Consider the following 12,295-nt stretch of genomic DNA (forward strand, 5'->3'; position numbering starts at 1 on the left):
TATCTATACACAGATGATGTTACAGAGTCTTAGCTTTGTACGACAGCAAAGTCTCTCTCTCGGTTCAAAATGTTGAGATCCAGCAACAAGCAAGAGCAAGATAGCCAGCAACAATTAAACTGCAGACCAGCTTAATGCGGGTACTGGTCTCCCGCTTTATGGTTTTTTAAATCAGAGATTTGCTTCTCCTAGAAAGGTTACCTTCACCACGGCTTACAGGAGTCCTCTCCACCCCAACACACATACACACAAACACACACGGTGCTAGTTGGCCGTTGACCCCGAAACAGGGTTGATTCGCCATACATACATACATACATACATAGACAATTCCGTTTGATATTATTTGAAGATGTATATTATTTTTTATTAGCGATTCATGTGGTATTTTCGTTTTGCTCCCTGGGCACTTTGAGAGCAGTTACGTGTCCTTAGTTTACATTCTAGTGGCCCCCATTTGGGGCGTATTATTTATAATAATATAACTTTTATGCACGTAAAAAATATTTAATAAATATTTGAAAAAAAAATTCAAATGTTTAATAAATAAAAAGTTTACACACACACACACACACATATACATATATATGTTTACTGTTTTATGGGAAAGAATTCCAACAAAGTGCTCGATTACAAAGAAAAAATTTCAATATAAGAGCTTAATATTTATTTATTTAAACCTGTACAGAAGGTCAGAAAAACATTGGTACTGTCGGTTTCAAGCCTAAAATAAGGGGGGGGGGGCAAGATAATGTGTGCGGTTCTGGTTTTTCCTCAGAAAGATAAACAGAAAACAATATGGCTGATGAGAGCCTAACATTATTTACTATTAACTGGCCCCTCTTATGTTAGGCTTGAAACCGACTGTACCAATGTTTTTCTGACCTTGTGTACAGTTTTAAATATCTATAATATAAAGCTGAACGTCTGTGTGTGTTTCTGGTCACGAATAGGCTCCTATATGGTTGACTATTATAGAAAACTGATCACATATAATGATAGAAGATGTATCGAGACACAGGAATGGGTATGTTTGATTTGGCATAATGATGATTCATTAAAATTGTGAGGTTTGCGTACACGCCTGGTCCACAAAGTATGGAAATAAAAAATTAAAAACTAAAACGTTTACAAGTGTTTTTGATATAAATGTACATAATAATACTTTGATAAGTATGTTTTAACTTAAATAGGGATGGTATAATAAAATTGTGGGGTCTGCGTTCGTGCCTGACCTCCATAGAATGGAAATAGGCACAAACTTTAATAAAGACTTTTCATATCTATCTGCGTAAGTATATTTGATAATTATGTTTCAGTTTGAAGAAATATGGTATAATAAAATTATGGGGTGTTCGTTCGCGCCTGACCTCCATAGAATGGAAATATGTCACAAAGTTTAACAAGGTTTTTTTAATATAGATCCACAGAATATTGTGATTAGTGTTTCAGTGTGAACAGGTTTGGTATAATAAATTATGGGGGTTATCTATTTTATTTTTACTTTCATCATATTTTGCTTTGGATTTGATACCCCCGAATTCGAAGCTATCTCTTTACAACCTTTCCTTTTCATAACCTATCATACTTTCATAAATCAGAGTCCATTTTTTGTAGGCTGTTTTTGAACCCAGTCAACGACGGGTACTTTTGCTAGTATATATATATATATATATATATATATATATATATAAATATAAATTCTATTATCTGTATTTACCCGGTGTTGCCTTTGTGGAGGGCTTAGAGGAAAATAATTCAAAATATATTCGGAAAGTAACATCTTGTTTCATAATATGCAACCGTTCCATTTCTAAACCTTGTTACCACATCTCACGTCGTGCATCAGAGGTTGAATTTAGAGAGCAATAAACATTGTATTGGTTTTGATGGTCAATTATGTAGCAGTTATAAACCGAGCAAGGCTATCGTCATTTGAAAATATATTGCTCACCAAAAATAATCCCGTCATTTATTACTATTTAATCCCGTTCTATTCACTGTCTTGTCTTCTAGCAACCTACACCCAACTGTGTAGGTTATATAACTAACAAAGGTTGTTTTTTTTTTTCTCCTTCTTGTCTAATAGTATTGTTAGATTGATCGTGTATATGACTGAGTGTCCAAAAGATCCCTTTTAATGTCTTTCAGAATTTCGAGAAAAATTAGATATGAATTGTTAAGAAAGTGAAAAAAAAAAAGTACAAGGGGAGGGGGGGTTCTCAGAGCGCGATTTCCTGCCTTGAGAGGGTTCAAGACCAGTTTCAAAATGCCCCTTTTCTCTTCTTTGCCACCTCTTTCTCACAGAAGAGACCTTGCGAGTTTGTCTCTGCTCTATTGTTATTTTCACAGTAAGTGCTCGACTGAGCTTCAATCTATGGTCCACACTAACTTCAAAGCATCCACAGCAAACCCTCGCCGAGCTACAAGCACTGTCAGAACTTTCCCTCACTCTTTGTCTGGGCCTAAATCTAAACGCAAATTCCATGAACAAAGTTTCTTTCCTGGAACTGGAATTCTGGGCCTGCTTTCCAACTGACTACAAAATGGTCGTCTTTGAGTCCAGTGTAAACAAATTCTTGTTAAGCTACTCAATTTCCACCACTGCTGATCATTACGCTGTTTTCTCACTGACAATTAGCCCTTATACTCGAATAGTCTTCGGGCTTTGATAAGTGGTGACTCCCTTGTTAAAAAAAAAAAAATGAATAGCTGAACAAAAACAAAACCTCTCCCAAATTTTGTTTGTCATAAAATAACGCGTTGGTGAGTCGTGTGTAATTTTAGATGAGTTTAGGCATATGTGCACCTACTTCTGGGTGGATGGAGGGGAATGATGCCGGAGGGGGGTAAGGTTGGGAAACAATGCTTTAGCAAGAGAGGGTGAGGTAGGGAGGGCAGCGGCATATTAGGGTTATTATCTATTTATCATTGATGGAATAAATGGCAACTTTTGTGTTAAGAGACCAGCGGGCGCTTCCCCTCACTTGACACTTGTGTGTGATGGGGGGGGGGCACCGTTGGATAAAGGTGAGGTGAGACGACTTGGGGCGGCGGCGGCGGCGGCTGCTATAGCAAAAGAGGGATCCATTTGTAGAACAGAAGACAACATCTGATGACTAAATTTCAAGTAATTGCCTGTGTGGAGATTTAGGCAGAAAGGAGACACTGGCGAGGAGACCTGGAAACTAGGACATGGAATCGTGTAGGACAAAAGGCCATCAGTTTGTGTAATCCGGAAGAAAATAGTGAAATCTATCAATAAAATGAAGATATATTATGTATGTATGTATGCGTGTGTGTCCACATTCTTATTGTGATTCTGGTGTATTTGAGCAGTACCAAATTTGTGGCCAAGGATAATTTAGGTCACATGATGTTTTTTGATGGTGTAAGCAAAATAGATGTACCCACCATCTAGAATTACTGGACTTTATTTTATCATTAGATTTTGTTTAACTCTATATAACCTCACTTTTTGATGTGTTTTCCCAGTATGAAAAGAAGCATATATATTCATGATGCCACCTCTCCTAAATTTTCAAGGGACAAACATTTTGGATCACTCAAATACACGAGTACTCTAATTGCAACGTGTTCTGAGGTAGTTGACATCCCTATATCCATGATAGCATGGCACTGTGTAAACCAGACATTTTTGCCATCGAGTGAAGAGCACACACGCAGTTTAACCGCTCATAGTGAACACCAGGACTCCTTCACCTTAATATTGTGAAACCCTAAAAAGGACGACAACATAACTCGATGAGACAAGAGATGTAACTTAGTCTTAGGTTTACTGACGAAGGACATAAGATATGTAACTATTAAAAAAAGTAAAAAGATCAAATCATTTTGTTAAAGAATTATTAAAATATAATTGTGTTAATTTTATGATGAACATTTCAGACAAGGGACAGAATTGTTTATTGTAATTCCAGAATGTACTCTCCCTTTCTCTTCCCCCTCACACTCCCTTTCCTTCTCACCCCCTTTCCCTCTCACTCTTCCCCTTCCCTCACTCTCTTCCTTCTCCCATCTCCTTCCCTCCTCCTCTCCCCTCCTCCTCCTCTTCCCTTCTCTCTTCCCCTTCTCTCTCTTATCATCCTCACTATTTCCTACGCTCTCTCTCTTCCCCTCACTCTCATTTTCTCTCTCTCTCTCTTCCACCTCACTCTCCTTTTCTTTCTCTCTCTCTCTTCCATCTCACTCTCCTTTTCTTTCTCTCTCTCTCTTCCACCTCACTCTCCTTTTCTCTCTCTCTCTCTTCCACCTCACTCTCCTTTTCTCTCTCTCTTCCCCTCACTCTCCTTTTCTCTCTCTCTCTTCCCCTCACTCTCCTTTTCTCTCTCTCTCTTCCCCTCACTCTCCTTTTCTCTCTCTCTCTTCCCCTCACTCTCCTTTTCTCTCTCTCTCTTCCCCTCACTCTCCTTTTCTCTCTCTCTCTTCCCCTCACTCTCCTTTTCTCTCTCTCTTCCCCTCACTCTCCTTTTCTCTCTCTCTTTCCCCTCAATCTCCTTTTCTCTCTCTCTTTCCCCTCACTCTCTTTTTCTCTCTCTCTTTCCCCGCAATCTCCTTTTCTCTCTCTCTTTCCCCTCAATCTCCTTTTCTCTCTCTCTTTCCCCTCAATCTCCTTTTCTCTCTCTCTTTCCCCTCAATCTCCTTTTCTCTCTCTCTTTCCCCTCAATCTCCTTTTCTCTCTCTTTCCCCTCAATCTCCTTTTCTCTCTTTCCCCTCAATCTCCTTTTCTCTCTCTCCCCTCAATCTCCTTTTCTCTCTCTCTCTTTCCCCTCAATCTCCTTTTCTCTCTCTCTCTTTCCCCTCAATCTCCTTTTCTCTCTCTCTCTTTCCCCTCAATCTCCTTTTCTCTCTCTCTCTTTCCCCTCAATCTCCTTTTCTCTCTCTCTCTCTTTCCCCTCAATCTCCTTTTCTCTTTCTCTCTCTTTCCCCTCAATCTCCTTTTCTCTTTCTCTCTCTTTCCCCTCAATCTCCTTTTCTCTTTCTCTCTCTTTCCCCTCAATCTCCTTTTCTCTCTCTTTTCCCCCTCACTCTCCTTCCTCTCAGCCTCACTTTCTCTCTCCTCCCTGTCACTCTCTCATTCTTCCCCTCACTTTCTCTTATCGCCTCTCTCACTCTTATCCCTTTCTCTCCCCCACTCCTCTTTCTCCCCTGTTTTCTCCCTCTCTTCTCTCTATGTCTCTTCTCTTTCCCTTTCTTTTTCCATCACTTTTCCTGTGTCTCTCTTCTCCTTTTCCCTTTCTCCAGGGATACAAACAAAAACAAAGATCTATTCCAAGTTGTTGCTGTCAAAAAATATGGTTTGAATGTTGGTAAAAAAATATTCTGGATCGTGGAAGATTATCTCCCTTTGGACAAATTGATGCGTTAATCACATTTTCTTACCATCATTGGATCAAACCAAGCTTAATAGAGATTCGTTTCCTATTGAAATTATAACACAAAACCAAAATATGTCTATTACTTAAAGGTTTCATTTTCTTTCCATTTTCTATTTCAGATTCTTCCAATGAGAAATTTTCTAATGAAAGACGGGGCAGTATGCCTCTCGTCTCTTCAGTCGATGGCAGTAGCATGGATGGTACCACTTCAAAGTTGGCTGTAAGTTAACATTCTATTTTTTAAATATTTTGAAATTTTCCTCAGCTTTGACAAGAAAATACTTTGTCCTTAGGGGTTGATTTAATATTGTTACAGGGTAAAGCTGATATTATCAGTTTCGGAAATAATGGACTTATCTAAATACGAGAATTACACCTAACACATTATTAAGTAGTGATTTGCACCATTCATTTGGTGCCGGATTGCACGTGCAATTGCTTGCGACTCGACATTCAAACCTCAACAATCGGTCCAGCAAAAACTGGGCCATTTTGGTTGTTTTCTATCTAGAGGGCTGAGGCATTTATCTAGGTAGTACCTAGGAGGTCCACCCTCCCAGGCCTTGCTTCCTCTCTTTTGGGTGGACTAAGTTTATTGCTTATTGCCTGAGGAACCCTGACCAGGGAAGGTTGATAGGACCAACAAGGCAGTTTTTAAGAGGCCAGAGTGCTCCTTCTTTAGGAGAACTGGTTTGACTTTCCCCACCTTCTTGCCTCTGTGTGGCATTTTCTGCATTGGGAATGTAAATGAAGTAGTGATTTGTGGCAGTTATGGTTGCAGAATCAGTTTTTTTTTTCTACATAGGAGTCACTACTTATCAAGGCCCAGAGGCCACTCGAGGATAAGGGTTAAAGAGTATACAGTAGTTAATAGGACAATGTTGTAATAATCGTTAGTAGTGGAAATTTGGTCAATTGGATTACTTAAGGGGAACAGCTCATCAAGAATTTGTTGACGTTGGACTTGAAGACCGCCATATTGTAGTCAGCTAGAAAGCAGGCAAATGGAAGAGAGTTCCACAGGCGTTCAGTTCTAAGAAAGAAGCTTTGTTCATGGAATCTACGTTAGATAAAGAGTGGGGGGGGAACTATTGATAGTGTTTTCAGCTAGACGGGTGTTTCTTGTGAAAAACTTCTGTAACAAACTTCTGTAACATACTTTGTAACATACTTTTGTAACATACTTTTTCTAATACATTTTTTTGTTACGCGTAATTATATCACTTTTTTTTTTTTCATGATTATTACCAGCCTGCAAAATTATAATGAATGTGAAACTCAAACTTCAGGAATGATTAACTGTAAACGAAGCTCTCAGCATAATATACCTAATCGAGCTCCTGATGGACCCCAGAGTGTTCACAAGTTTGTTTTTTTTTTTAATTTAGTTTCTATTGATTTTGATTTCCCTCATTACTAGGCATCTGAGCGTTAACATTGTCGAATAAGTGAAGAGTCTATCAGACACAGCTATGCACACTTTTCATATGTCTATACATGCTTCAGATGGCGAGACGGAGAACAAATAAGAGAAATGGAATGATGTAAGTAATGAAGAGAAAAAGGGGCGTACAGTGAGAGAGGGTCTATTATGACATCAAGAGTTTAATATTTGGAAATTCCAGAACGTTGTTAGAGTTGAGGACATGTGTTGCATGGAGAGAAATTATGTTGAAGCATAGAGTGGAGCAGGTGCTAGTGTGATTGCAAGAGTTAAGAATTATTGGAATAAGTTAAGAAAACTTTTGTCATTACTAACTAGCAGAGCGTTACTACTGTCTACCAGGGGAAAAGTCCATGAGTAATGTGTATACAGTGTGATAATGTATGGAAGTGAAACATGTCCAGTGAGTGTTGAGGACGTGCGATGTGTAATGTAAGTGTTAAAGACAAGCTTAGATCTGATGACCTTAGAGGAGCATTACATCTGATCAGTATCGAGAGATGTGGAGAAGAGGAGACATTTCTTTAATAAAACATTTTCTTTAATAAAACATTTTTTTTAATATTTGGGAATGTATTTAGTTTGTATTTACATTGGTCTCCGGTTACAATAGAAAGTGATGTAAATTTTTATCATTATATTGCTCTTTTTTGTACATTGAACCCCTGGACCTGTCAATCTCCCCTAGGTAGGTGGATGTTACAGTCCACTTTGAGAAGTTTTTATTTAAACCAATCGATAACGATTTGATCAAATATTCAGTACAGTGGGAACAAAGTAATTCAAAACATTTTTGTCTCCAGAAAAAAAGAAATGAAATTTTTCTATGGTTTATACAAAAAATAGGTTTTTATAATGGACCGCAAGGACCCATAATGCGGTGATTAGAGTACTTGGAAAAATCAATTGTTAAAGTGATATTCTGTTGAAGGTTGAAGGTTGAATTCTCAATGTGGGCGACTAAAAAATACAATTGTGAATTACTTAAGATCTCTATCAAGTCATGGCTGATGGAACGAGAGCATTCTACCCCCATGAAGTAATGTTTTATATCGGGATTATATTGGAAGAAAGATATATTAAAACGTGTCATGTGTTATCTAGTGGATGTGAGATATTGTTCTTTTAACGAACAGATAATAAACGTATAAATCATGTATGTTGTTTAGTCAGGAGGACATGATATTGACGTGTAAACTGAATCATGTTGTATCAGACTTATCACACGGGAATATTTTACAGTTCATATAAAAGAAGAATAATATATGCTTCATACCTTTTTTCTTGAAGAGTTCCTCTATCTTCCTACTGCTCCATGAAAAGATCAGCACCATCCAATTGAGACATTTGTTCTTACTTGCGAAACCACAAAACAACACTTTATATCTTTATAATATAAATTTATTACAGTTGTCTCAAATGGGTTTCACAGGATCTGCAGTTCGTTTACATTTTCTATTCTTACAGCCCGCTCCCTAGCTGTCTGTCCACCTCTGTCTTGATCGTCTGTCCGCTTTCGTGGTCAAAACTCAACTCTCTGAATCTCTCCAAAACTAACTGCATCACATGTTTTCTTGCGTCACCTCATTACATGTCTCAGACCAACCTAATGTCCCCATCTAGTTATTTGTTTATCCAAACCCAAAATAATGTTTGTATCTATTTTCTATTTTCGCATTCCTTTTGCGATTCACACATCAATCATCTCTTCCCCAATTTAATTGTTTATTCTTCTAATCATAATAACTGATCCAGCGACCATCCGTCGCTCAAATCAATTAATAATAATAATAATAATAATAATGTTTTGACCCTCGGCTCTGTTTGCCACAGTTTACACAGATACTACGCTATGAACACAGCCTAAAAAGGTCATAATATTACAGTAAGTAAAGAGCATGCTACCCCCATGAAGTAAGTAAAGGGATTTGTTCGAAATTCTGTTCAAATTCTCGAGTTTGGCAAGATACACCTGTAGAAGGTCGAAGGTTACATCGACCTAAACGTTGAGAAAATGACAGTCGAGATGGGAACAGTAGTCTAAAGAATCCAAATAACACTAATAGGTTTTCACAAACCAAACAATTTTATTTCTGAGACTCTCGTTGTAAAACAAAATATTCATAGAAGAAGAATTAGTAATTTTTCTCTTCATTTTTTTTTTTTGGTGGTGATATTAACCCGAGAATAATGTACACGTCCGATGTTGTTGACGGTTAGTGTGAAGTTTTAATTGATGTGTCGCATGGTTGGCGCGAATTATGAATAGAGACATCTTTTGAAAATACATTATTACGTACGCTTAATTAGAAAATTTAGAAAAAAAAAATTCTAATTGAGTTAATGTAAATGTTTTCAAAGATGTGACCCAATTTCTTTATTCAAACAATTTTAGATTTGATTTCAAGTATTATCCGTATCTAACTTTAAATGTAATTTTGGGATTTGTTTGCTCAACCTGGTGATTGCTAAACTACTCTCTTCACCTTGTGTGTTTTGTTTAATAAGCCTTTTTATCGTTGGAATTTTCCCTTATTTTTTTTATCTGTAGATCCTCATACTCAAGTTACAAAAGTTGATCTCATCATCTCACCAACTCTCATATATAATAAACATGATGATGATGAATGACTGCATGAAACTGATGATTACGGCAGTAATAATATTCAACTGAGACGATATATTTTTAGTATTTTATATTTTGAAAAAAAATAAAATAAAATAAAATACTGTGTTATGTAGACAATATTAAAGGGAGACAACCATGAAAATCAAGATGACCACCGTTGATGGATGAGATTTTGAAAAGAAAAAAAAAGAAGCTCACTTTTAATTTGACCCATTTATTATCAAATCCCGTTTTAAAAAAAAGTAACATAAAATCGTAAGTTTATCACTTAAATCTAAAAAAATATAATCCATGTTTTATACGAAAATTTGATCAAATTATAAAAATATGGATCAATTTTCATGAAAATGAATTTGAATCCCATAAAGACGTGAATAAACAAGCATACATTCCAAATGCTATTTCAAACTTAAGCATGACAGACCGACGAAAATGCTATTGCAAACGTAAGTATGACCGACTATCAAAAATGCTACTTGAAACTTACGCTTGACAGATCGTCGAAAATGCTATTTCAAACATAAGCATGACAGACTGACGAAAATGCTATTCCACATGTAAACATGACAGACCGACTAAAATACTATTTCAAACATAAGCATGACAAACCGACAAAAGTAAGCATGATAAACCGACGAAAATACTATTTCAAACGTAAGCATGGCAAACCGACGAAAATACTATTTCAAACGTAAGCATGGCAGACCGCCGAAAATACTATTTCAAACGTAAGCATGGAAGACCGCCGAAAATGCTATTCCAAATGTAAACATGACAGACCGACTAAAATACTATTTCAAACATAAGAATGACAGACTGACGAAAATGCTATTCCAAATGTAAACATGACAGACCGACTAAAATACTATTTCAAACATAAGCATGACAAACTGACAAAAGTAAGCATGATAAACCGACGAAAATACTATTTCAAACGTAAGCATGACAGACCAACGTAAATACCATTTCAAACGTAAGCATGACAAACCGATGGAAATGCTATTTCAAATGTAAGCATGACATACCAACGAAAATGCTATTTCAAACATAAGGATGACAGACCAACGAAAATTGACGAACGAAAATGCTATTTCAAACATAAGCTTGACAGACCAAAAAAAATGCTATTGTTTTATCTGTTAACAGATTATAAAAGTTGATTTCCTCATCCCCACCAACTGTCATATATAATATCATGATGATAAATGACTACACCAAATTGATGATTACAGCAGCAATGCAGCATTAATATTAAACGGAAAGTATTTATTTTTAGTATTTTACTTTCTGAAAAAAAAGATCTGAGAGATTTGTAATAGTAACCCATTATGTCCTACTGTCCTATAAATCCGAGAGAAGTTTTCGCAAACTTCTCAAATCGTAATATCTCACATTCGCAAACGAACATTGCCTCTATCTTTTTTTTGATCAAGTTAAACAAAATTCCCAACCTGCCGTCGTCTTCAGTGTTTGTTTGTCTTTTTTTTTATATAAATAAAGCAAAACTATTGGAACGAAACCGCCTGGCCTTCAGGCCGAGTAGTATCTGTTCTGTAATTGGTCCTTGGTCAATGTGGGGGAAACCCTTCATACTGATACAATTACTATTTATTTGGATACTGCCAGAGTGCCCCCTTTTTAGAGGGAGCTGGTTTTCCCCCACATTAAAAACGACCTAATTTGCGTTCATGGAAGGTTTAAAAGCAACGCCATTTCTGCAAGTCATCTTTTGTTTTTGATTGACTACGTTAAATTTGAACGATTTGGACTTCCAGCCACGCCATGGAGTAGCGATAAGACGTCAGATTTTCTTTCACTTTCTTTTCCGCCTTCGCGTTACGGGTTCGAGCCTGCCTGCCTACTACCATTTTTCTTTTTTTTTTTTGTTCAACACACACCACTTAACACCCGGGCAACGCCAGGAACCCAGGTTCTTTCCATTCAATATTAATACTGCTGTAATCATCATTTTTTTTATGTAAAGAAGTCATTCATCATCATGACAGATATATATTGACAGTTTGTGAGGATGAGGATCTCAACTTTTGCAATCTGAGTTAACAGATAAAATAATAGCATATAATAATATATAATAGTATTGCTTACTGCATAATTACTCTGGAAAAAAAAGGATAAAAATCATCTATATTTATCAATTTCTCTTCGAGAGTTAGAAGCCTTTTAAAAATTCTCATTAAATTCACTAAATATGGATGATGCATGAATTTACACATACGGTATCAAACTGTATGCATGTATTAGCAATGTATATATTTTTAAAAGTAAAATAGTGAAATTAATAATCTCGTGTAAAATTATCATTGCATATGAATTAGCTTAAAAAAACTGAACGCAAAAGTTATGTACTTTTGCTTGATTATTCGCACAATATATGTAACATTGATGTCCTATGTACATGAGGCTGGGTCTACATATAGGAGGCAAAATGTAATTGCTAAACAGAATAAACAAAGGCAATGTTAAAATGAGTCTTGCAATAGTAAGCCACTATCCTATTGCCAAAAGTGCAATGTAACTCTTTGTGTCAACTGCTTTGTTCCTTACGATAATGTATAAATATGATCTTGAATGCATAGACTTTAGAATCTTCTAAAATATATCAAATTTACCCAGTTTCCTATTTATAGGAAAGTCAATATTCTAAGAGAAATCAATAACTTTTCACTTTCAATTTATGTATTCTAACCCATTTTTAGTCATTACACAAAGTTTCAACTCAATTGTAAAAAATTGAGATATTCTGGGACTTAATGGCTTAAAAGGGAGACACCATGATAAATAACTTGAATCAAAATGGCCGCC

The 12,295-nt window shown here is 36.4% G+C and overlaps 1 protein-coding gene across 21 annotated transcripts in view; it reads left to right on the forward strand.

Moving 5' to 3' along the window:
- LOC145248122 (disabled homolog 2-interacting protein-like) overlaps positions 1–12,295 on the forward strand; it is a 1,344,959-nt gene that overhangs the window by 629,959 nt on the left and 702,705 nt on the right. For all 21 annotated transcript variants that reach the window (XM_080109927.1, XM_080109924.1, XM_080109911.1 and 18 more), the window contains one exon: positions 5,519–5,619. In XM_080109927.1, the coding sequence (XP_079966053.1) occupies positions 5,519–5,619 (101 nt within the window). The remainder of the gene's footprint in view (positions 1–5,518; positions 5,620–12,295) is intronic.

Source organism: Euprymna scolopes, chromosome 26 (assembly GCF_053919585.1).
Source record: "Euprymna scolopes isolate OS-2025 chromosome 26, ASM5391958v1, whole genome shotgun sequence".
Classification (NCBI taxonomy): Eukaryota; Metazoa; Mollusca; class Cephalopoda; order Sepiida; family Sepiolidae; genus Euprymna; species Euprymna scolopes.